Source organism: Scyliorhinus torazame, chromosome 14, assembly GCF_047496885.1.
Source record: "Scyliorhinus torazame isolate Kashiwa2021f chromosome 14, sScyTor2.1, whole genome shotgun sequence".
Taxonomy (NCBI): Eukaryota; Metazoa; Chordata; class Chondrichthyes; order Carcharhiniformes; family Scyliorhinidae; genus Scyliorhinus; species Scyliorhinus torazame.
The window spans coordinates 145,067,685-145,092,802 of NC_092720.1; the positions used below are offsets into that span (position 1 = coordinate 145,067,685).

Below are 25,118 nucleotides of genomic sequence, written 5' to 3' on the forward strand. Positions count from 1 at the left end.
TCTTGAATGTAGATGCCAAATTATTGGCAAAGATCCTGGCTATTCGAATAGAGGATTGTGTCCCGGAGCTAATTGGGGAGGCTCAGACGGGGTTTGTAAAGGGCAGGTACCTGACATCCAACATTAGACGGCTTCTCAATATTGTAATGATGCCAGCGGAGGGTGTAGCCACCCAAAATGGCTGATTCCCAATTAATTTGGCCAAAACCCGATGTAAAATGGCTAACCGAAAAGGCTGATGGGAAAAGCAGCCAACAGGGCACAAATGGACAGCTGCAGACAGAATAGCGTATTCGGCTCTGGGGAAGTCGGCCCAGATCGATACCTGCGACCATTAGCAGCACATCAACCCAGACATCTGCAGTTTAATCGGCTATCCCCGGGAACAATTGCAACATATTAGCAATTGAATGCTGATCCAGACCTCTCGGCGCCAGCAGTGGCCGAGACAAAGACAGGTGAACGACCACCCCCCGATCAAGGAATCGCCCCATTATTGGAGCATATCGAACCCAGTGATTGGGAACAAGTCCAATCACTTGGGACCAGGGTCAAGGTCCGCCCCGAGAGGCGGGAAGCCCCTGGGACCTATAAAGATAGGGGCCAAGTTCAGATCGACCCTTCTCTCCCTTCTTCTCCTGCTCGCAACCTTCGCAAGAACCATCGACCAGCAACCGTAAGTTTGACTCCGGCGATCGCTACGCGATAGAGACTCCTAGCCACCGATCTGTATCAGCCTTTTGAATCCCGCAGGCCAGCCCCAATTCGATAAGCCATTCGCTTCCCTGACCTGGTGGGCCATTCCCAAAAGTTAAGTATTGGCCAGTAGTGGTAGGTAGTGATCTAGAAAGTAGGATTATTGTGTATTTATTGCTGTACATAATAAATGACCGTTGAGTTTAATCTTACTAAGCGGTGTGCTGTCTTATTAATCATAACTACAGCTTGAACCACGAGGCGGTATCAGAAAGATACCTGGCGACTTGTGAGCAAAGGTGACATAATTAGTGCTAATAAAACTAAGGCTAAAAAGAGCAACAAGGGGCGCGAGGCTGAGGTGGTAGTTGCCATGGACGCGGAGAAGGCTTTCAACCGGTTGGAGTGGAAGTACCTATGGGATATTTTAGGCAGGTTTGGGTTTGGGCAGGGATTTGTGGAGTGGGTCCGGCTATTGTACCAGGCCCCGGTGGCAAACATAAGAACTAACCAAGTTCGGTCGGAATACTTTCGTCTATATCGGGGGACAAGGCAGGGATGCCCGCTCTCCCCATTACTGTTTGCCCTGACCATAGAGCCCTTAGCAATGGCCCTGAGAGCCGTGAATGCCTGGCGGGGTATGGTGAGGGGGTGGAACACAGAGTCTCTCTCTCTCTATGCGGATGATTTGCTGTTTTATGTCACAGACCCGGTGGGAGGGGATTGACCAAAATCATGGAGGTATTAGGAGAATTTGGGCGATTTTCAGACTATAAGTTAAATATGGGAAAGAGCGAGATGTGCGTGATCCAGGCACAGGGGCAGGAAAGAAGACTGAAGGAGCTACCTTTTAAAGTGGTTGGGAGGAGTTTTTGGTATCTGGGGATTAAAGTGGCCAAGGATTGGGGGCAGCTTCATAAGTTAAATTTGGGCAAAGCAGTGGATCAAATGAGAAGGAATTTCCGCAGATGGGATATGCTCCCACTGACGCTGGCGGGGAGGGTTCAGGTGGCGAAGATGACAGTCCTTCCGAGACTGCTTTTCTTTTTTCAATATCTCCCGATTTTTGTCCCAAAGGCTTTTTTCAGAAGTATGAATACGGCGATATCGAGGTTTGTATGGGCGGGCACAACCCCGAGAGTAAAGAGGGCTCTCCTGGAATGGATTCGTGGAAAGGGATCCCTTTAGCTTTATTGACTATTACTGGGCGGCCAACATATCGATGGTCAGGAAGTGGGTAGTGGGGGAGGGGTCGGTCTGGGAGCGGATGGAGGCAGCATCCTGCAAAGGTACGGGTCTGGAGGCTTTACCGACAGTGCCCCTGCCATTCTCGCTGGCTCGGTTCTCTACAAACCTGTGGTGGTGGCAGCCCTAAGGATATGGGGGCAATGGAGGCAGCATATGAGACTGGAGGGGGCATCTGTGTGGTCACCGATCTGTGACAATCACCGATTTGCCCTGGGGGGAGGGGGGGGCTGGCTGGATGGGGGCTTTAGGATACGGCAGCGGGCAGGGATTGAGAGGTTTGGGGATCTATTCGTCCAGGAGAGCAGGTTCCAAGCTTTCCTCACCTCCCCCTGAGGGGACTACAGGATAAAGTTCTGTCAAAAACAGGAGTTGGAGGTGAGAGGGTTTCAGAAATATACAGGGAATTGATAGAGTGGGAAGGGGCCCCTATCAGAGAGGTGAAGAGAAAGTGGGAAGTGGAGCTAGGAGGGGAGCTGGAAACTGAACTGTGGGAAAAAACCTTGAAAAGGGTAAATGCATCCTCGTCCTGCGCTAGACTTTGCTTGATTCAGTTCAAGGTAGTCCACAGGGCCCACATAATGGTAGCCCGGATGAGTAGGTTCTTTGAGAAGGTGGAGGACAGATGTGGACGGCGTGGGGGTAGCCCAGCCAACCATGTACATATGTTTTGGGCATGTCCGAAACTGAGGGAATTCTGGCAGGGATTTGCGGATGTTATGTCAGAAGTCCTGGAAGGTAGGGTAACTCCGAGTTGACAGCCGTTCATCGATTTCTTCACGAAAAATTGAACGTCAGCCGTAAGGGGGGAAAGGGAAAAGTGGGGGGGGGGGGGAGGAAACAGGAGGCGTGGCGATGTTAGACAAGGACAAGGAACTTAGTATAGGGTAATTGGGAACAGGGCGGGAGAAGTGGGGGACGTGGTTTATTGTTTGTTGTTCTTGGGTTTTTTGTGAGTCGGCCTGCGCGGTTTTAGAAATGTCAATATGTTAAATTGTGAAAATTACAAATGCTTCAATAAAATATTTTCTAAAAAAAAAAGAAATGATATCCTGGAGCAGTTCTAATAACTTTGGCTGTACTCTCATCAACTTATGTTTTTCTGTGACAATTCTTTTCAGATTGGGAACTCACTTCTGATTGTTTTTGTCAGTTATTTTGGAAGTCGTGTGCATCGACCCAAGCTGATTGGAATTGGTGGTCTTCTCCTTAGTTTTGGAGCCTTCCTGCTTACCTTGCCTCACTTCATTTCTGGGCGATATGAGTATTCCACAGCTACAGTAGGTATGACTTTTCCTTGTATGTATACAGATGTTAATGGAAATACAGACACAGTTGCTTGGGTAACATGCCTCTCAGCATTCTGAGTGAATGTCTGAGAGAACAAGAGGGAGTGTGTATGTGTGTGTGCAAGGGAAAGTGAGAGCGCAAGAGCATATATGATGAGCCAAATGGCCACCTTCTGCGCCGTATCAATTCTGTGATTCTAAACGAGTGTGTGGGAGTCATTCTGATGCAATTGAGAAAACGTCCAAAGTATGGAAAGAAATCTGAATCTGACGCAAGCCTTTGCACAAGCTGGGACCGATGTTAGGACACTGTTGTAAAACCTTTGTCTGCTCTGTGTTCCTTTTCTTAAATTCCTGTCCAGGCTGCTTTTAATCCCCACTCTTCTTGCTGGCCGCTGCCACACTGAGATCTTATGCTTAAAACTACAGACTTTAGACAAAGTTGAAACACCCCTGTTCTAATGGACCATACCCGGGTTTCCCTTTGGGTTTTGTGGCAAAGCCCGTGATGTCAGTTTGATAGACTTGGCAAACAGCCACACAGCTCATTTGAAATCCGGGCTGCGGACTGATTCTCGTTTGGGATAGGTGGAGCTGTTCAGAAACTTCTGGAACAGGGGAAGCCAGTTCAATTTTGTCAGTTCTAAGATTAGGTGGGGTTACTGGGTTACGGAAATAGTGGAAGTGCGGGCTTAAATGGGGTGCTCTTTCCAAGGGCCGGTGCAGAGTCGATGGGCCAAATGGCCTCCTTCTGCACTGTAAATTCTATGATAAGAAGCCCAGCTAGAAAACAGTTGGAAGATTCTCTCTCTCTCACTCTCTCTCTTTGCCAGGCAGTTTAAATTCTAGCCAGATCTGTGAAGATTTTCCCAGTGAAAAGACACAGACAGCAATCGGGTATCTACCAGGCCTGTTACCTTCCTCTCTCTGGAAGGCTGAGAAGAGCGAAAAATTAAGACACTATCCGTAATATGGTGGAGTTTCCCCATTGAAATCAGGCAAAGGGTAAAATCAGTGATTCATCAGGTGTGAAGCTACAGTAGTTTCTCAGGGAGACGGGAGCTCTATCTGGTGGTCAAAGGTCACAACTGCATCGATCTGAATCTCCTGTGTAAAACTCCATTCGGTGGTCGAAGGATGGAACTCCGTTAACCTGAATCTCTTGAATAAATTTATTTCCCAGAGGCCGCAACCGCAGCAGCGAAGATGCCTCTAAAACTTTTCCCTTCAATTCCTGTTGTTTTAATTCTTCCCCTCCCCTTACTGTCTGTCTTGTGTGTGTCTGGATCGAGGGTGGGACAGGGTTTTGGGATCAGATAGACTCGTAGACTGCAGTGCCAATTATTTCCTTATATGTCCAACTTTACTCTTGTTATAAACAGCTTGTTCATGTTTACTTATAAATCTGGTGCCTGTAACTCATTGGAGTAGTCAGGGATGAAGAATCTCAGGAAAACACACAAATATTACGAATTCACTTACGTTGGGATTTGGCCTGTGGAGCTGGAACTGATTGTGCACTCGCCCAGGGTGTCACAGAAGCAACTGTGTCTACTGCGTACAAGCAAATTACTGCGGATGATGGAATCTGAAACCAAAGAGAAAATGCTGGAAAATCTCAGCAGATCTGGCAGCATCTGTAGGGAGAGAAAAGAGCTCACGCTTCGAGTCCAGATGACCCTTTTGCACTGAGTATTTGTAACAGTTTAATTCATCGCCTCAGTGGTTGAATGTTCTCACCTTGTTTTCACTGGCAAATTTCTGGAAACTGTCAAAGCAACATTAAATTTGAAAATTAGTTTGAAATATCACTCTAATTAACATATTTTAATTGGTGCCTCTCACCAGGGGTTGTACAGAAGCTTGAGTTAAACGAAGGAACTGGTTGATTGGATCTGAACAGCAAAATGTCCAGTTTTCCTGTTTATTCTTGTAGGGTGTCGAATACTGTTTGGTATTCTAAATGAACTCTTCATAGTCTCCAGTAGGTTAACTCTATGAAAAGAATTCTCCCATCCTGCCTTTGACAGATTTAGTGCAGGCATGAGTGGAGAATCTAGTGAGAGCCAAAAAGTCGGAAACCCGCCATGTAAAAACAGTTTGCAATTCCCCGAATGGCCGGTAGCTCGGTTTTCCCATTGCCTGGTGGCATGCATTTCAATTGCATTAATTTACATCTCATGAATGTTCATTAAACCAGCATCTCACCGGAATTGTCTCACTCCTTCCAGTCCTATGTCACACCAGCGGGAAACTAGGTCAGCCTCAAACCCGTTTGAAAATGAGTGCTGTGCACAAGTCAGACCTCAGCTCATTCCGGACCACGAGGTGAGGACAACATCCAGAGCCTACCTGCTATAATGCTGCGTTGCATACAATGTCACTCTGCTGGGGCTGTGTGGTTGGCCCCCTCCTGCTCAATGCCGACGTTGTCCTCAAGGACAGCACTGTGCTGCTGCCCTCAGACAACTCCATTTTCAGACTCTGATCAGTATTGAGCCTGTGGTTGGGGAGTGCAGGGGTCTTTTGCTCCCAGTGCCTGACACTGTTGTCCGTCTGAACAGCACTGAGCTAAAACACTCACCAATGGACCGAAGTTTGACCAGAGTTAAGAGAGCAGGGCAGGCAGTCGAGGGACTATTTTAATCTCACAGTCTGAAGTCAGAGATGGTGACAGTCTAGAAGAGCAGTGGGAATTTAACATTCAACAGGAACAATCATTGGCAGCATGGTGTATGCGAGCTACAGACGGTGTTGGGGTGGCGGGGGAGGGGGGTGCGGTGCAAGAGCTGTGTACTCAACAGGCTAAAAGTTCAGCTTGGTTTTCAGAGCTGTCTTAAAGTCGCTGACCCTGGGTTGGCGGTCTCTGTACTGCACTGCAGACGGAATGGTGATGGTGACTGAGGCATCTGCAACCTGTAAATAGGGAAGACATTCTTAAGGGTGGGATGGGGGTGAGTGGTATGTGACTTCCTCATGAAGGGGTTAACCTTGGGAGATAATGATGCGCTCAGCCTCTATATGGGGTGGGTAGAAGTCCACATGGAGCATGGGCACTTCACAGCTATAGGGCATGGGGGGCTCACGTAAGAATATCCACCACAGCGGCAGAGTTCAGTATTATTGGGGAAGGCTGGAGTATAAAAGGAGGTAGTTAGTTCTATTTTGACATTGTGAGGTTTGAGTAAAATTTGAGGCACACGGCCAATAAGGGAGGGAGCGGCGAACTCGGTTCTGAAGAAAATGTCTTGAGGTCCCAGAGCAATGGCGTCCGGCAAAAATAAAAGTAACATTGGCTTTAAATGGGAGGAGAATGGGGCAGTGTGTGAGGTCTGCTGTGCTGGATTATGGTGCACAGAACACCTTGTTAGTGCTGCTACAGTTGATAGGATCTAGGTCATAAGACCATAAGACATAGGAGCAAAATTAGGCCACTCGGTCCATCGGGTCTGCTCTGCCATTCAATCATGGCTGATATTTTTATCATCCACATTCTCCTGCCTTCTCCCATAACCCCTGATCCCCTTATTAATCAAGAACCTATCTATCTCTGTCTTAAAGACACTCAGTGATTTGGCCTCCACAGCCTTCTACGGCAAAGAGTTCCACAGATTCACCACCCTCTTGCTGAAGAAATTCCTCCTCATCTCTGTTTTAAAGGATCGTCCCTTTAGTCTGAGATGTGTCCTCTGGTTCTCGCTTTTTCTACAAGTGGAAACATCCTCTCCACGTCCACTTTATCCAGGCCTCGCAGTATCCCGTGAGCTTCAATAAGATCCCCCTCATCCTTCTAAACTCCAATGAGTACAGACCCAGAGTCCTCAACCGTTCCTCATACGACAAGTTCTTCATTCCAGGGATCATTCTTGTGAACCTCCTCTGGACCCTTTCCAAGGCCAGCACATCCATCCTTAGATACGGGGCCCAAAACTGCTCACAATACTCCAAATGGGGTCTTATACAGCCGCAGAAGTACATCCCTGGTCTTGTATTCTAGCCCTCTTGACATGAATGATAACATTGCATTTGCCTTCTGTAGCGCACAAAGACTCACGAGAGACGAATAGAGATGAAGTCGATGATCCCTTCTTTTCCCTCAGATCAAGCTTTTTCCTCTCAATTTAATTTATCCTCTGCTAATCTGCAGAGTTTTGGGGGAAAGGGACTGGAATTGGTTAAATTGCCAGCACCGACTCGATGGGCCGAATGTTCTTTTTCTGTGCTGTAACTGTTGTATTGTTCCATCATTGTGTCCAAAGCTCTCCCTGTGGGAGTGAGTTCCACACTCTCCCCGCTCTCTGCGTAAAGTGGTTTCTTCTGAATTCCCTGTTGGTTTTCTTGGGAACTATCTTATATTGGCGGTCACTGCTCTTTCTCACAAGTGGAAACAACCCACCTCTTGGTGGGAGTGTATTGAAAGCTTTCACAGTGTGAAAGGCATGAATTACCTGCCTGTTTTAGTGACTTTGGTTGAGGGATAAATGATCAGCATATGGGCGACATGGTAGCACAGTGGTTAGCACTGTTGCTTCACAGCGCCCAGATCCCAGGTTCGATTCTTGGCTTGGGTCACTGTCTGTGCGGTGTCTGCGCGTTCTCCCCATGGCTGAGTGGGCTTCCTCCGGGTGCTCCGATTTCCTCCAAGAAGTCCTGAAAGATGTTTTTCGGTGAATTAGACATTCTGAATTCTCCCTCTGTGCACCCGAACAGGCGCCGGAATGTGGCGACTAGGGTTTTTTACAGTAACTTCATTGCAGTGTTAATGTAAGCCTACGAGTGACAATAATAAAGATTATTATATTTCGGAATCCATACAAAGAGTGCCAGGCAATCTTTTATGCCCACCTGATGAGGCAAACTGATTTACCAGCTCTGCCAATAGACGGCACCTCCAGCACGGCAAGGTAGTTTCAACCCAGATTCTCAACTGGAACTCAGAACCTACACCCATCTGCCATTTGCGACAGGAGTACTCGCGAGTTGGGGCAAGCCTAAAACAACTGTACAAAGGGGGTGCCACGGTGGCCACAGTGGTTAGCACTGCTGCCTCACAATGCCAGGGACCCGGTTTCAATTCCGGCCTCGGGTGACTGTATGTGCAGTGTTTGCACAAAATTTTTTTTAAAAAAAATGGGCAGCACGGTAGCCTTGTGGATAGCACAATTGCTTCACAGCTCCAGGGTCCCAGGTTCGATTCCGGCTTGGGTCACTGTCTGTGCGGAGTCTGCACATCCTCCCCGTGTGTGCGTGGGTTTCCTCCGGGTGCTCCGGTTTCCTCCCACAGTCCAAAGATGTGCAGGTTAGGTGGATTGGCCATGATAAATTGCCCTTAGTGTCCAAAATTGCCATTAGTGTTGGGTGGGGTTACTGGGTTATGGGGATAGGGTAGAGGTGTGGACCTCGGATAGGGTGCTCTTTCCAAGAGCCGGCGCAGACTCGATGGGCCGAATGGCCTCCTTCTGCACTGTAAATTCTATGAAATCTATGAGGCTTTATTAAGCGTGACTTGTTCCCCGCAGTTCAGTAACAGACTGGCCTGCGGGGGAGAACTCCTGGTTCTTATACTCCACCTTCAGGGCGGAGCTAGAGGTCAACGGCCAACCAGGACCCGGGATCTGTCAGCCAATGACATCACGGCTTCACAGTCCCACATGACCCCTAATGCATACTACCACATTCACCCCTTGTTAAAAATGAACCCGGCGGGGTGGTGCTTCGCATGGTGGTAGGGGTTTACAAGGCTGGCCCTGGGAGGAAAACTTTTGCATGTCATCACAGTATGTACAGAGGTTTTTTTGTGTTGAACTATTTACAGTAGTCGTAAGGGGGAAAAAGAAAAAGTTCTCGTTAAAGTCCACAACATTGTAGTGTTACATCGATGCCACGAGTCGGTCGGGCGGTCTGGTCGTCCTTGTCGATCACCCGGTGGTGGTGCTTGTTCCAGTGTTGTCGTCTCCGGGAGCCTTACGGTTTCTGCTTCAGCTTCACTTCTGGTCGGACCTGGGAGGAGGACCGATCCTCCCGGGAAGGGGGCGCTCGCGGGGTGCGCTGGTGGCAGGGAGGGGGTGATTTGTGTCGGGGGGGGGGTGTGCGTGTTGCCGGTGGGCGCCAGATCTCGCAGGGAGACCGTGTCCTGTCGGCCGTCGGGGTACTCCACGTAAGCGTACTGCGGGTTCGCGTGGAGGAGGCGAACCCTCTCGACCAACGGGTCCGACTTGTGCGCCCGCACATGTTTTCGGAGCAAGATGGGTCCTGGGACCGCCAGCCAGGTCGGCAGCGACGTTCCAGAGGAGGACTTCCTGGGGAAGACAAGGAGGCGCTCATGAGGCGTTTGGTTAGTGCTAGTACACAGTAGCGACCGGATGGAGTGGAGAGCGTCCGGGAGGACCTCCTGCCACCGTGAAACTGGGAGGTCCCTGGACCGTAGGGCCAGTAGGACGGTCTTCCAGACCGTGCCGTTCTCCCTCTCTACTTGCCCGTTCCCCCGGGGGTTGTAGCTGGTCGTCCTGCTCGAGGCTATCCCCTTGCTGAGCAGGAACTGGCGCAGCTCGTCACTCATGAAGGAGGACCCCCTGTCGCTGTGGACGTATGCGGGGCAACCGAACAGTGTGAATATGGTGTTAAGGGCTTTAATGACTGTGGCCGCTGTCATGTCAGGGCAGGGGATGGCGAAGGGGAAACGGGAGTTCAGGAAGTATGTGTTGCGGTTGGTGGAGGGGGGGGCCCTTTGAAATCCAGACTAAGGCGTTCAAAGGGACGGGAAGCCTTGATCAGGTGCGCACCATCCGGCCTGAAAAAGTGCGGTTTGCACTCTGCGCAGATGTGGCAGTTCCTTGTGACTGTACGTCCTCCTGCACAGAGTAGGGGAGGTTGCGGGACTTTATAAAGTGGTAGAACCGAGTGACCCCCGGGTGGCAGAGGTCCTCGTGGAGGGTTTGGAGGCGGTTAATTTGTGCGTTAGCACATGTGCCGCGGGATAGGGCATCGGACGGCTCGTTCAGCTTTCCGGGACGGTACAGGATCTCATAGTTGAAGGTGGAGAGCTCGATCCTCCACCTTAAGATCTTGTTGTTTTTAATTTTGCCCCGCTGTGCATTATCGAACATGAAGGCTACCGACCGTTGGTCCGTGAGGAGAGTGAATCTCCTGCTGGCCAGGAAATGCCTCCAATGTCGCACAGCTTCTACTATGGCTTGGGCTTCCTTTTCCACTGAGGAGTGGCGGATTTCTGAAGCGTGGAGGGTTCGGGAGAAAAAGGCCACGGGCCTGCCCGCTTGGTTAAGGGTGGCCGCTAGAGCTACATCGGAGGCGTCGCTCTCGACATGGAAGGGGAGGGACTCGTCGATGGCGCGCATCGAGGCCTTTGCGATATCCGCTTTGATGCGGCTGAAGGCCTGGCAAGCCTCTGTCGACAGAGGGAAGGTCGTGGTCTGTATTAGGGGGCGGGCCTTGTCTGCGTACTGGGGGACCCACTGGGCGTAATATGAAAAGAACCCCAGGCAGCGTTTTAGGGCTTTTGAGCAGTGAGGGAGGGGAAATTCCATGAGGGGGCGCATGCGTTCGGGGTCGGGGCCTATTATCCCATTGCGCACTACATATCCCAAGATGGCTAGCCGGTTTGTGCTAAAAACGCACTTTTCCTCGTTGTATGTGAGGTTCAAGGCTTTAGCGGTCTGGAGGAATTTTTGGAGGTTGGCGTCGTGGTCCTGCTGATCGTGGCCGCAGATGGTTACGTTGTCGAGGTACGGGAACGTGGCCTGCAACCCGTGTTGATCAACCATTCGGTCCATCTCTCGTTGGAAGACCAAGACCCCGTTTGTGACGCCAAATGGGACCCTTAGGAAGTGGTATAATCGCCCGTCTGCCTCGAAGGCTGTGTACTTGCGGTCACTTGGGCGGATGGGGAGCTGATGGTAGGCGGACTTGAGGTCCACGGTGGAGAAGACCTTATATTGGGCAATCCGATTGACCATGTTGGATATGCGGGGGAGAGGGTACGCATCTAGTTGTGTGTACCTGTTGATGGTCTGGCTATAGTCTATGACTATCCTTTGCTTCTCCCCTGTCTTTACTACTACCACCTGTGCTCTCCAGGGACTATTGCTGGCCTGGATTATGCCTTCCTTCAGTAGCCGCTGGACTTCGGACCGAATGAATGTCCGGTCCTGGGCGCTGTACCGTCTGCTCCTAGTGTCGACGGGTTTGCAATCCGGGGTGAGGTTTGCAAACAAGGATGGGGGCTCAACCTTGAGGGTTGCGAGGCCGCAGATAGTGAGTGGGGATATTGGGCCGCCGAATTGGAAGGTCAGGCTCTGCAGATTGCACTGGAAGTCTAATCCCAGTCATGTGGGCGCGCAGAGTTGGGGAAGGACGTAGAGCCTGTAGTTTTTAAACTCCCTCCCTTGCACCGTTAGGGTCACTATGCAGAAGCCTTTAATCTGCACGGAGTGGGATCCTGCAGCTAGGGAAATCTTTTGCGCACTGGGACGGATGGTCAAAAAACAGCGTCTTACCGTGTCGGGGTGGATGAAGCTTTCTGTGCCCCCGGAGTCGACCAGGCATGGTGTCTCGTGCCCGTTCATCAGCACCGTTGTTGTCGTCGTCTGGAGTGTCCGGGTCGTGCTTGGTCCAGCGTCATTGAGGCCGGACGTGATCGTAGTGCTTGAGCGTCTTCCTCGAACCCCGTGGAGCCGTCGACACTGGGGTCCGTTGTTGCCGTCCAAGGTGGCGGCGGGGTGAACAAAATGGCCACCCCCATGCATCGCAAATGGCTGGGGGGGGTCACAAGATGGCGGCGGGGGTGGACAAAATGGCCGTCCCCATGCGTCGCACAGGTCTGGGGGGGTCCCAAGATGGCGGCGCCCCTCCTCCCCTCGTGGTGGCCGGGACCCAAAATGGCGGCGCCTGCAGGTCGCACATGGGGCGCTGGGGGGGTTGGGGAGTGTTAGAAACGCGCAGGACACCTTGTTCTCCGGGGACAGCGGTGGCCGGGACCCAAACTGGTTGCGCCTGCGGGTCGTACATGGGGCGCTGGGGGGGTTGGGGAGTGTTAGAAGCGCGCAGGACTCCTTGTTCTCCGGGGACAGCGGCGACCTCCCGGGACCGGCACCCAGCCGCGAAATGGCCCTTTTTCCCGCAGCTCTTACAAATCGCTGCGCGGGCCGGGCAACGCTGCCGGGGGTGTTTTGCCTGGCCGCAGAAATAGCAGCGGGCTCCCCCGGGATGACTTGGCGTCTGAACCGCGCAAGCCTGTGGGGTGGGGGGAGGGGGGGGTTTGTCTCGACGGGGGTCCACGGAGCCCCAGGGGCTGCCGCGCGGTCGGGGCCGTAGGCGCGGGCGTTTCGCGCGGCCACATCCAGGGAGGCTGCAAGGGCCCGTGCCTCTGAGAGTCCTAGCGACTCTTTTTCTAAAAGTCTTTGGCGGATTTGGGAAGAGTTCATACCAGCCACAAAAGCATCACGCATTAACATGTCCGTGTGTTCCATCGCGTTTACCGGCGGGCAGCTGCAGGCCCGTCCCAAAATTAGTAGCGCGGCGTAGAATTCATCTATCGATTCTCCGTCTCGTTGCGAGTTGGTAGCGTGCGTAGATCTGGTTCACTGGGCGAACATAGATGCTCTTTAGTGCTGCGAACGCCGTCTGGAAATCCTCTGCGTCTTCGATGAGAGGGAAAATTTCCGGGCTTACCCTCGAGTGCAGGACCTGTAGTTTCTGGTCTTCTGTGACCCGGCCGGGGGCCGTTCTGAGGTAGGCCTCAAGACAAGTCTGCCAGTGTTTGAAAACTGCTGCTGAGTTCACTGCGTGGGGGCTGATCCTCAGGCATTCCGGGATGATCCTGAGCTCCATAGTCCTTTAAGCACGCTTAATAAATTGTAGCGCACAAAGACTCACGAGAGACGAATAGAGATGAAGTCGATGAGGCTTTATTAAGCGTGACTTGTTCCCCGCAGTTCAGTAACAGACTGGCCTGTGGGGGAGAACTCCTGGTTCTTATACTCCGCCTTCAGGGCGGAGCTAGAGGTCAACAGCCAACCAGGACCCGGGATCTGTCAGCCAATGACATCACGGCTTCACAGTCCCACATGACCCCTAATGCATACTACCACACCTTCTTAACTGCTGACTGAACCTGCACATTAACCTTAAGAGAATCGTGAACAAGGACTCCCCAGTCACTTTGTGCTTCTGATTTCCTAAGCATTTCCCCATTTAGAAAATAGTCTATGCCTAAATGTCTTCTTCCAAAGTGCATAACCTCACACTTTTGCACATTGTATTTCATTTGCCCCTTCATTGCCCACTCTCCTAGCTTGTCCAAATCCTCCTGCAGCCCCCTTGCTTCCTCAATACTACCTGTCCCTCTATAGATCTTTGTATCATCTGCAAACTTAGAAACGGTGCCTTTAGTTCCTTCTTCCAGATCATTAATGTATATTGTGCAGGTCAGTTTGAAAGGAGAGAGACCCAGCAAGCAACTGAAAGCCAATCATGGCAAGATGGATACAGAACTGACTCAGTCATAGAAGCAGAGGCTAGCAGTGGAAGGGTCCTTTTCTGAATGGAGGGCTGTGACTAGTGGTGTTCTGCAGGGATCAGTGTGAGGACCTTTGCTGTTTGTAGTATATATAAATGTAACTGGCCTGATTAGTAAGTTGCAAACTGCACAAAGATTGGTGGAATTGCAGATAGCGATGAGGAATGTCAGAGGATACAGCAGGATATAGATCGTTTGGCAGATGGAGACTTGGGTAGATGGAGTTTAAACTGGAAAAATGAGAGGTAATGCATTTTGGAAGGTCCAATACAAGTGGGAAATATACAGTGAAGAGTACAGGCAGAGGGATCTGGCTGTACAGGCCCAAAGATCACTGAAAGTGGCAACGCAGGTGGAGAAAGTAGTCAAGAAGGTATATGGCATGCTTGTCTTCATCAGCTGGGACATTGAGTACAAAAATTGCCAATTCATGCTGCAGCTGTGTGGAACCTTAGTTAGGCCACACTTGAAATATAGTGTTCAATTCTGATCACCACACTGCCAGAAGGATGTGGAGGCTTTGGGGCAGGTACAGAGGAGGTTTACCAGGATGTTGCCTGGTATGGAGGGCATTAGCTATGGGGAAAGTTTGGAAAAACTTGTTTTTTTTATCACTGGAATGACGGAGGTTAAGGGGTGAGTCTACAAAATTATGAGGGGCATGGACAGAGTGGATAGTCAGAGCATTTCCCAGGATGGAAGAGTCAATCACGAGGGACATAGGTTTAAGGTGCGAGGGGCAAAGTTTAGAGGAGATGTGCGAGGGAGGTTCATTTACACAGAGGGCAGTAGGTATCTGGAACTCGCTGCCGGAGGAGGTGGTGGAAGCAGATATGATAGTGACTTTTAAGGGGCGTCTTGACAATACATGAATCGGGTGGGAATAGAGGGATATGGAACCCGGAAGTCTGGAAGGTTTTAGGTTAGACATGCATCATGATCGGCGCAGGTTTGGAGAGCCGAAGGGCCTGTTCCTGTGCTGTACTTTTCTTTGTTCTTTGTTCTTTTATTTAATTCCGTGTTGTTAAAGGGATAAACAGAACTCACTAGCTTCACATCAAACTCGCAACATTGACAGATTTTAAGGCAGGAATGCCGCCTTGATGAATGAGGGCCATAGTGAAGGGGGCACAGCTGCACCATATCTGGAATCCCATCATTGTTTCGCAATAGAGGATTCCCAGATGTCACATTTCTGGAATGCCATCTTTCTGACCTCACTGTATGTGCCAGTGTGTCTGGAACAAGGCTGGCACCTTCAAGTCTGCACCAACCTACACTTCCGAGGTCCGTAGCCCTCTAGGGGCGGCATGGTAGCACAGTGGTTAGCACCCTTGCTTCACAACTCCAAGGACCCAGGTTCGATTCCCGGCTTGGATCACTGTCTGTGCGGAGTTTGCTCGTTCTCCCAATTTTGTGTGGGTTTCCTCTGGGTGGCTCTGGTTTCCTCCCACAGTCCAATGATGTGGAAAGTAGGTGGATTGGCAATTTAGCCCTTAGTTTCCAAAAAGGTTAGGTGGGGTTACTGGGTTATGGGGATAGGGTGGAAGTGTGGGGTAAGGTAGGGTGCTCTCCCCAAGGGCCGGTGCAGACTCAATGGGCCGAATGGCCTTCTTCTGCACTGTAAATTCAATGATAGTCCCATCCTATTGATGGATTTGTCAAGACGCCCCTTAAATGTGGGAGACGTTCCTGTGATACTTTAATAGCTGACACATTCCAGCAAGTGTAAAATTCAATGAGGTCATCTGGACACATCTCCCCTGACCCTCAAAGTCATTGCCTGTCATCTCAGGTTGTCAAAGAATCTCTGAGTCCAGCATTTCTTCTTGCACATTCTGGTCTCATGGCTCACTATAATCCCAGCCTGGTGAATTGTAACTTTTATTTTTTGTTCAGAGATGTGGATGAACAGAGTACAGGATTGTTGATTAGCCTTTAACAAAAGAATAAAATGTATGTTAAGCAAGAAAAATGAACTCTAATACATTTCTCCTTAACCCCGGCTATATTTTTACAGATTTGTAACACAAGTTACAAAATCTATTTTTTATTATAATGTTCTCGGTAAGGACACAGTCCATGTAAACCAATAGGCGAAATGTGGCCAGACAGGCACCACCTAAAACACCTTCTGTAGATTTCTCATAAAATTTCCCAAGATGGTTCTCACACTGAGACAATTGAACTCACTGGAGCTCTGGCTTTACCTGGAAACCTCTCGCTGTCCCTTTCTTTAACCTCAGTGAACAGGACCTTGTTCAGATTCCAAGGTCTGGATTCTCCAATAATGGGGCTATGTCCCCACGCCGGCTTAAAAACGCTGGTGTTTCACTCTTGACTTTCCTTTAAAAAGTCAAGAGCAATTCTCCTGCCTCCTACCTTAAGAGGGCTGGCAGGGCCCCGGAGTGCTTCTGGCAGCGGATACGGGTCCCCGCACTTCCGTTCGGGAGTCTGCGCATGCGCACGCGGCAGCCTGCAGCAGTCGCGCCGTGCTCCATGGTGGGCTCGGACCGAGGACTGACATCGACAATGTAGGCCCCCCACCCCCCGAAATGGCACGCGCCCGCGGATCCGAGCCGCCCGATTTCTGCCCCGGCCGCCCATGAGCCCCCCCCCCCCCCGCCCCCCCCGTGCTCAATTTACCTGCCAGGGCGGCCGTGCACTGAGCGCAGCCGCCACCCGAGATTCCCGACTGGCAATACGTGGTTAGAACCACGCCGTCGGGAACTCAGACTGTTTTGCCCGGAGAATCGCTGGGGGAGGCCTCTGTCAAGGGCCCTCCAGCAGCACTGCGTAATCCGCACCTGAGCGATTCTCCAGAGACCAGAGAATTGCTGGAGTAGTGCCAGGCATGATTCCCTCGTAAACATCTAATCTCTGTCCCCGCGCCAAACAAAATTTTGGCGCGGGGCTGCGGAGAATCCAGCCCCAAATCTTTGTCCCTTTGACTTCATAGAACCATAGAATTGCTACCATACATAAGGAGGCCATTCAGCCCATCGACCGACCCTCTGAAAGAGCATACTACCTGGGCCCATTCCCCCGTCCTCTCCCTGTTACCCCACCCTATCCCCGTTACCCCACCTAACCTGAAGATATTTGGACACTTTGGGACAATTTAGAATGGCCAATCCACCTAACCTGCACATCTTTGGGATGTGGGAGGAAACCCGTGCAGACACTGGGAGAATGTCAAAAGTCCAGACAGACAGTCACCCAAGGTCGGAATTGAAACCAGGGGCGAAATTCTCCGGAAACGGCGCGATGTCCGCCGACTGTCGCCCAAAACGGCGCAAATCAGACGGGCATCGCGCCGCCCCAAAGGTGCGGAATGCTCCGCATCTTTGGGGGCCGAGCCCCAACATTGAGGAGCTAGGCCGGCGGCGGACGAATTTCCACCCCGCCAGCTGGCGGAAAAGGCCTATGGTGCCCCGCCAGCTGGCGCAGAAATGACATCTTCGGGCGGCGCATGCGCAGGAGCGTCAGCGGCTGCTGACAGCATTCCCGCGCATGCGCAGTGGAGGGAGTCTCTTCCGCCTCCGCCATGGTGGAGACCGTGGCGGAGGCGGAAGGAAACGAGTGCCCCCACGGCACAGGCCCGCCCGCGGATCGGTGGGCCCCGATCGCGGGCCAGGCCACCGTGGGGGCACCCCCCCAGGATCCCGGAGCTTGCCCGCGCCGCCTTGTCCTGCCGGTAAGGTAGGTGATTTAATTTACGCCAGCGGGACAGGCATTTTAGAGGCTGAACTTTGGCCCATCCGGGCCGGAGAATCGAGCGGGGGGCCCGCCAACCGGCGCGGCGCGATTCCCGCCCCCGCCGAATATCTGGTGCCGGAGACTTCGGCAACCGGCGGGGGAGGGATTCACGCCAGCCCCCGGGGATTCTCTGACCCGGCGGGGGGTCGGAGAATTTCGCCCCAGGTCCCTGGCACTGTGAGGCAGCAGTTCTAACCACTGCACCACCGTGCTACTCTTCAGTCTTACTGGGACTCTTTTCATTTCCTAGTTTCTGGAACTTTCTGTTCTTTGGCTTCTGAGCATTGCCGTCTCCCCCTGACTTTATTGTCCTGTTATCCTGGCAGTTCCTGTGGGTCACCTGGTTCCTGAATCCTGCTTCCGCTTCTTAATGTGGGCCTCTCATCGCCAAGCAACAGCTTAGCTTTTTTCAAAGCTGTAATTGCTTTTACATTCCTTAATTAAAATGCAGGCTACGTTTTTAATGTAAAACTGAATGAGAGACATGCAAGCATATTTGTTCAACATGTTTCGGGGCAGCATGATGGCACAGTGATTAGCACTGCTGACTCACAGTGCCAGGGTCCCAGATTCGATCCCGGCCTTGAGTGACTGTCGGTGTGGCGTTTGCACGTTCTCCCCGTTTCTGCGTTAGTTTCCTCCGGGTGCTCCGGTTTCCTCCCATAGCCCAAAGATGTGCAGGTTAGGTGAATTGGCCATGCTAAATTGCTCCTTAATGTCCAGGGATGTGCAGGTTAGGTTAGGGGATTGGGCAGGGCTCGATGGAAGTGCTCTTTCGGAGGGTTGGTGCAGAATCCATAGGCCAAATGGCCTCTTTCTGCATTGTGGGGATTCTATGAAGTTTTACCCCTTCATACTCAAACACAGAAATACAAATTAAGCTTAAATTTATGCAAATATAAATTGTTTAAATTCTCACTATTTCCTAACATGAGGACATAATCTCAGGGGCGACCTGTTAATGTGCTCACTCTTTGAACTTTCCAGCGAAGAACTGCAGTGATGTGAGACAAGGCTTAATGATTTCACCGTCTCCTAATGATACAATCACTGCCGTGAATGAGATGCAGACCAGGCGAGGGATCTCCTCCTCCCGTGCATGTCTTGAGTTGGGACATCAACACTGAGAAGAGCCAAATGATGCTAGAGTGCCGGTACTCATGAGCTGCCCTCACTCATTGTCGTCCCTTGAGGAATAAGGGTTATAAACTTTCCCATCACACACTTGTAGTTAAGATATAAACACATCTCCCTAACAATATTCAAGGATCTGGTGACTAAGGTCACTAAGGTTGACATCACATGAAGGTTAATGTCAGAGCGGGATAGTATCACTATGAGGAAGGATGGCAAAACTGGGCTGGGAGGGAACCATGTGCAGTGTCAGAAATGGTGATGGAGAGATACCTTCTTTCTCGGATCAAGGATCAGACATGAAATGATCAAATGGGAAGGGTTTGGAAGGAAATCAACACCAACACCATCGGCAACCTGTAACAAAGTGCCGAGATCATAGCCTTGCCATAACCAACACCTGATCGGTCACAGAAATAAGTACAAAGACACATCCTCGCTCCAAGCCCTGGTTCCTGCTCAACGATGTTGTTGTCTGAGTGAGGGCCTGCAAGGAGGTGTGGCATGACAGGAACTAATAACTGCTGGATGGACCACCACCTAATCCCTTCTGTTTTCTGTTTGATATAAGCCCCAAAGCAGCGATGGCAAAAGAAACACTGCCACAAGAAACTCAAAGCTGAGGCACTCCATGACTCTGATAAGAGATTTGGATTTGATCCATTGTCGTATGTACCAAGGTACAGAGTATTGTTCTGCGTACAGTCCAGACTGATCGTCCCATACCTGAAAAACATAGGACGTACGATAAATACATGATGTAAATACATAGCCACAGACATCGGGTAAAGCATATGGAGAGGAATAGAGGAGATGCATGGAGAGATCAGTTCAATCAATCAGAGGGCCATTCAGGAGTTTGGTAACAGTAGGAAAGAAGCTGGGTGAGAATCTCGGGCCTGATGCCAAAATTGGGGCGTGCAATCGGGTGAACATAGAACATAGAAAATACAGCACAGAACAGGCCCTTCGGCCCACAATGTTGTGCCGAACTTTTGTCCTAGATTAAGAACAAATTAATCTACAGCCCATCATTCTACCGTAATCCATGCACCTATCCAGTAGTCGCTTGAAGGTCCCTAATGTTTCCGACTCAACTACTTCCACAGGCAGTGCATTCCATGCCCCCACTACTCTCTGGGTAAAGAACCTACCTCTGATATCCCCCCTATATCTTCCACCATTCACCTTAAATTTATGTCCTGTTGTAATGGTTTGTTCTACCCGGGGAAAAAGTCTCTGTCTACTCTATCTATTCCCCTGATCATCTGATAAACCTCTGTCAAGTCACCCCTCATCCTTCTCTATTCTAATGAGAAAAGGCCTAGCACCCTCAACCTTTCCTCATAAGACCTACTCTCCATTCCAGGCAACATCCTGGTAAATCTCCTTTGCATCTTCTCCAAAGCTTCCACATCCTTCCTAAAATGAGGCGACCAGAACTGCACACACTACTCCAAATGTGGCCTTACCAAGGTTTTGTCCAGCTGCATCATCACCTCTACTAATGAACGCTTGCACACCATAGGCCTTCTTCACAGCTCTATCCACTTGAGTGCCAACTTTCAAAGATCTATGAACATAGACCCCAAGATCTCTCTGCTCCTCCACATTGCCAAGAACCCTACCGTTAACCCTGTATTCCCCATTCATTTTTGTCCTTCCAAAATGGACAACCTCACACTTTTCAGGGTTAAACTCCATCTGCCACTTCTCAGCCCAGCTCTGCATCCTTTCTATGTCTCTTTGCAGCCGACAACAGCCCTCCTCACTATCTACAACTCCGCCAATCTTTGTATCATCTGCATATGCACTGACCCACCCTTCAACTCCCTCATCCAAGTCATTAATGGAAATCGCAAACGGCAGAGGACCCAGAACTGATCCCTGCGGTATGCCACTGGTAACTGGGCTCCAGGCTGAATATTTGCCATCCACCACCACTCTCTGACTTCTATCGGTTCGCCAGTTTGTTATCCAACTGGCCAAATTTTCCACTATCCCATGCCTCCTTACTTTTTGCATAAGTCTACCATGGGGAACCTTATCAAATGCCTTACTAAAATCCATGTACACTACATCGACTGCTTTACCTTCATCCACGTGCTTGGTCACCTCCTCAAAGAAGACTTGTGAGGCAAGACCTACCCCTCACAAATCCGTGCTGACTATCCCTAATCAAGCAGTGTCTTTCCAGATGCTAAGAAATCCTATCCCTCAGTACCCTTTCTATTACTTTGCCTCCCACCGAAGTAGGACTAACTGGCCTGTAATTCCCAGGGTTATCCCTATTCCCTTTTTTGAACATGGGCACGACATTCGCCACTCTCCAATCCCCTGGTACCACCCCTGTTGACAGCGAGGACGAAAAGATCATTGCCAACGGCTGTGCAATTTCATGTCTTGCTTCCCATAGAATCCTTGGATATATCCTGTCAGGCCCAGGGGACTTGTCTATCCTCAAGTTTTTTCAAAATGCCCAACACATCTTCCTTCCTAACAAGTATCTCCTCGAGCTTACCAGTCTGTTTCACACTGTCCTCTCCAACAATATGGCCCCTCTCATTTGTAAATACTGAAGAAAAGTACTCGTTCAAGACCTCTCCTATCTTTTCAGACTCAATACACAATCTCCCGCTACTGTCCTTGATCGGACCTACCCTTGCTCTAGTCATTCTCATATTTCTCACATATGTGTAAAAGGTCTTGGGGTTTTCCTTGATCCTACCCGCCAAAGATTTTTCATGCCCTCTTTTAGCTCTCCTAATCCCTTTACATAGAATTAGAATTTATAGTGCAGAAGGAGGCCATTCGGCCCATCGAGTCTGCACCGGCTCTTGGAAAGAGCACCCTACCCAAGGCCAACACCTCCACCCTATCCCCATAACCCAGTAACCCCACCCAACACTAAGGGCAATTTTGGACACGAAGGGCAATTTATCACGGCCAATCCACCTAACCTGCACATCTTTGGACTGTGGGAGGAAACCGGAGCACCCGGAGGAAACCCACACACACACGGGGAGGATGTGCAGACTCCGCACAGACAGAGACCCAAGCCGGAATCGAACCTGGGACCCTGGAGCTGTGAAGCAATTGTGCTATCCACAATGCGACCGTGCTGCCCCTCCTGCCCCTTTTTCAGTTCCCTCCTAGCTATCTTATATCCCTCCAGCTCCCTTTCTGACCCTCGTTTCCTCAGCCTGACATAAGTCTGCTTCTTCCTCTTAACAAGACAGTCAACCTCTCTTGTCACCCATGGTTCCCTCACTCGACCATCTCTTCCCTCTCTGACAGGGACATATCAAGAACATGTAGTATCTGTTCCTTGAACAAGTTCCACATTTCAATTCCCTGACAGCCTCTGTTCTCAACTTATAGAACATGGAACATAGAACATTACAGCGCAGTACTGGCCCTACAGCCCTCGATGTTGCGCCAACCTGTGAAACCACTCTAAAGCCTATCTGCACTATTCCCTGATCGTCCATATGTCTATCCAATGACCATTTGAATGCCTTTAGTGTTGGCGAGTCCACTACTGTTGCAGGCAGGGCATTCCACGCCCTTACTACTCTGAGTAAAGAACCTACCTCTGACATCTGTTTTATATCTATCTCCCCTCAATTTAAAGCTATGTCCCCTCGTGCTAGACATCACCATCCGAGGAAAAAGGCTCTCACTGTCCACCCTAACCAATCCTCTGATCATCTTGTATGCCTCAATTAAGTCACCTCTTAACCTTCTTCTCTCTCACGAAAACAGCATCCCGTCCCTCAGCCTTTCATCATAAGATCTTCCCTCCATACCAGGCAACATTCTGGTAAATCTCCTCTGCACCCTTTCCAATGTTCCACATCCTTCCTATAATGTGGCGACCAGAATTGCACGCAATACTCCAAATGCGGCCGCACCAGAGTTTTGTACAGCTGCAACATGACCTCATGGCTCCAAAACTCAATCCCTCTACCAATAAAAGCACACCGTATGCCTTCTTAACAACCCTCTCAACTTTCAGGGATCTATATACATGGACACCGAGATCTCTCTGCTCATCCACACTGCCAAGAATCTTACCATTAGCCCAGTACTCTGTCTTCCTATTATTCCTTCCAAAATGAATCACCTCATACTTTTCTGCATTCAACTCCATTTGCCACCTCTCAGCCCAGCGCTGCAGCTTATCTATGTCCCTCTGTAACTTGTAACATCCTTCCGCACTGTCCACAACTCCACCAACTTTAGTGTCATCTGCAAATTTACTCACCCATCCTTCTACGCCCTCCTCCAGGTCATTTATAAAAATGACAAACAGCAGTGGCCCCAAAACAGATCCTTGTGGTACACCACTACTGGACTCCAGCCTGAACAGTTCCCATCAACCACCACCCTTTGTCTTCTTCCAGCTAGCCAATTTCTGATCCAAACTGCTAAATCACCCTGAATCCCATGCTTCCGTATTTTCTGCAGTAGCCTCCCGTGGGGAAACTTATCAAATGCTTTACTGAAATCCATATACACCACATCAACTGCTTTACCCTCATCCACCTGTTTGGTCACCTTCTCAAAGAACTCTCTGCCCACTCCGCTGGAAGGATGAGGTGAAGAATCGCTCCCAACACCGAAATCGCGGTAGGCGCTTCTTTGACGCTGAACGCTCCGCCTCCTCGAAAACGATGTCAATGCGACGCATGCTGCACGTTGTTGAAACACCGTTCACATAGCATTAGTGAGCCAACCAGTTCTCTGCCTATAATGGGCCGGGCTCCCGATGGTGCGTTCCACGTGAGCTCTCACAAATCGTGAACCTGGCATAGTGGCTGCTGTGAGAGAGAGTACGCACAGTGTCCAGTGCCACCATACTTTGCTGACTACCATGTCGCTGGCCAGGGAGCTTCTCCCAAGGCCGGGGGGGGAGGGGGGAGTAGTGGGGGGTGGCCAGGAGATGGGCTGTGGGGCTGGGGCTTATGGTTACACAACACCATTACCGCAGCCGGCAAGGCAGCCATGCGGCTGCGCATGCCGTTGACAGCCCACCATAAACCTGGTACCCTGGGTCGTATAGGTGACCCCCCCCCACCCCTGGGGCAGCCTCCCTGGGTGCCCTCTGGCCCCAGCCGACCCATCAGCTGTATGGACGCTCCAGCACAGCCTGTCCCATCTTTAACTGCAGGTCCATCACGGACCTGGCGACTCCCGCACTGTTTTCCATGGGTTGCGATGGTGTTCCACCCCTCACTGGTAGCAGAATTGATGCAGGTGTGACGCTGATTTTTCTGATGTGAAACTCCACAGATTCTCCATTGGCGACTGCACTTAAGATTCAGAAACGGAGAATCACGCTATTTTTTAATCTGTTAGTGCGTTTTCTCAGACTTTTGTATCTCCTACCCCATGGAAGAGGTTGGAAGAGAGAATAACCCGGGTGGGAGGGTCTTTGATTATGTTGCCCGTTTTCCACAAGCAGCGGGTGGTGGAGACAGAGTCAATGGATGGGAGGCAGGTTTGCGTGATGCCACCGTCCAACAGGGTGATCACTGCCATTTTTGACACCGGCTGAGCTGCAGTCTCTGAGGCAAGCCCACCGCCCACGTCTGCCCATCCTGCCCCACCGCCTTTGCGGCCAACTCAGACCAGCACACCCCTCCCAATCAGCTGACAGAGCACCAAGGCAGGTTGTGTGAACTGGTGTTTAATGGGAAAGAACAGGTATAGATTTGTACCCTAGCCCCTATCGCTAAACTGTGTCAACTTAATTGGTGTCTACGTTTCTGGGCCTCAACGCTAGGTGGTACATCAGTAGTGGAGGTGGCCTGCTGTGAATCCTGCCCTGTGACCTGGGTCCGCTTTGGTGGCCGTCTTCTGGGGTGACCGGGCCTGGATGAGCCTGGCTGCTGATCGGGCATCCCACGTGGCATGGTGCAGCCCTGTTCTGCCTGCTGCCCATGTGATGTGCGAGAGACAGGAGGGAGGGAGTCGAAGGTGCTGCAGTGCTCCGGCACTTCCTCTGTGGGCGTCACCGGCACGGGCCAAATCACCTTCTCCTCCCTCGGGGTGCCCGGTGGCCCCTGGGCTACCCGATGGGACAGGTGTGCGAATGGAGCTAATTCCTGAGGCTCCCCCCACCACCTGACGCTCCCAGTCCTAGAGGCCCGCTCTCGTCTCAACCAGGTTCTGCGCATAGAGCACAGGGATTGGACCACCTCCATCTGGGACTGCGCCACATCACCCACTGCCACCATGTTCTGGATCTGTGCCACATCAGCCAGTGGCTGCGGCATCTCCCTCTGGGACCTCCCTCTGGGTCTGTGCCTTGTCAGCTTGCATCTGGGCATGCCGCCGACGCTCTCAGTCATGGCCTGCTGTGACTGGGCCATGCTCAGGAGCAATGTCCAGGTGGTTCTGGCCCATGGTTACCTGTGAGACGGCAGCCCTGTCCTGGGCCTCAGCCACAGTCTGTG

General features: G+C 51.0%; 1 protein-coding gene across 6 annotated transcripts in view; it reads left to right on the top strand.

The window, feature by feature from the left end:
* The window catches only part of LOC140390084 (solute carrier organic anion transporter family member 2A1-like), a 578,748-nt gene that overhangs the window by 64,681 nt on the left and 488,949 nt on the right, over window positions 1–25,118 (top strand). For 5 of the 6 annotated variants that reach the window (XR_011934552.1, XR_011934553.1, XM_072474981.1 and 2 more), the window contains exon 3: window positions 3,063–3,225. Coding sequence is in view for 4 of the 6 variants with exons in the window: in XM_072474981.1 (XP_072331082.1) it covers window positions 3,063–3,225 (163 nt within the window). In the remaining 2 variants the exon portion in view is untranslated. The remainder of the gene's footprint in view (window positions 1–3,062; window positions 3,226–25,118) is intronic. The other variant, XM_072474982.1, reaches the window with a different exon arrangement.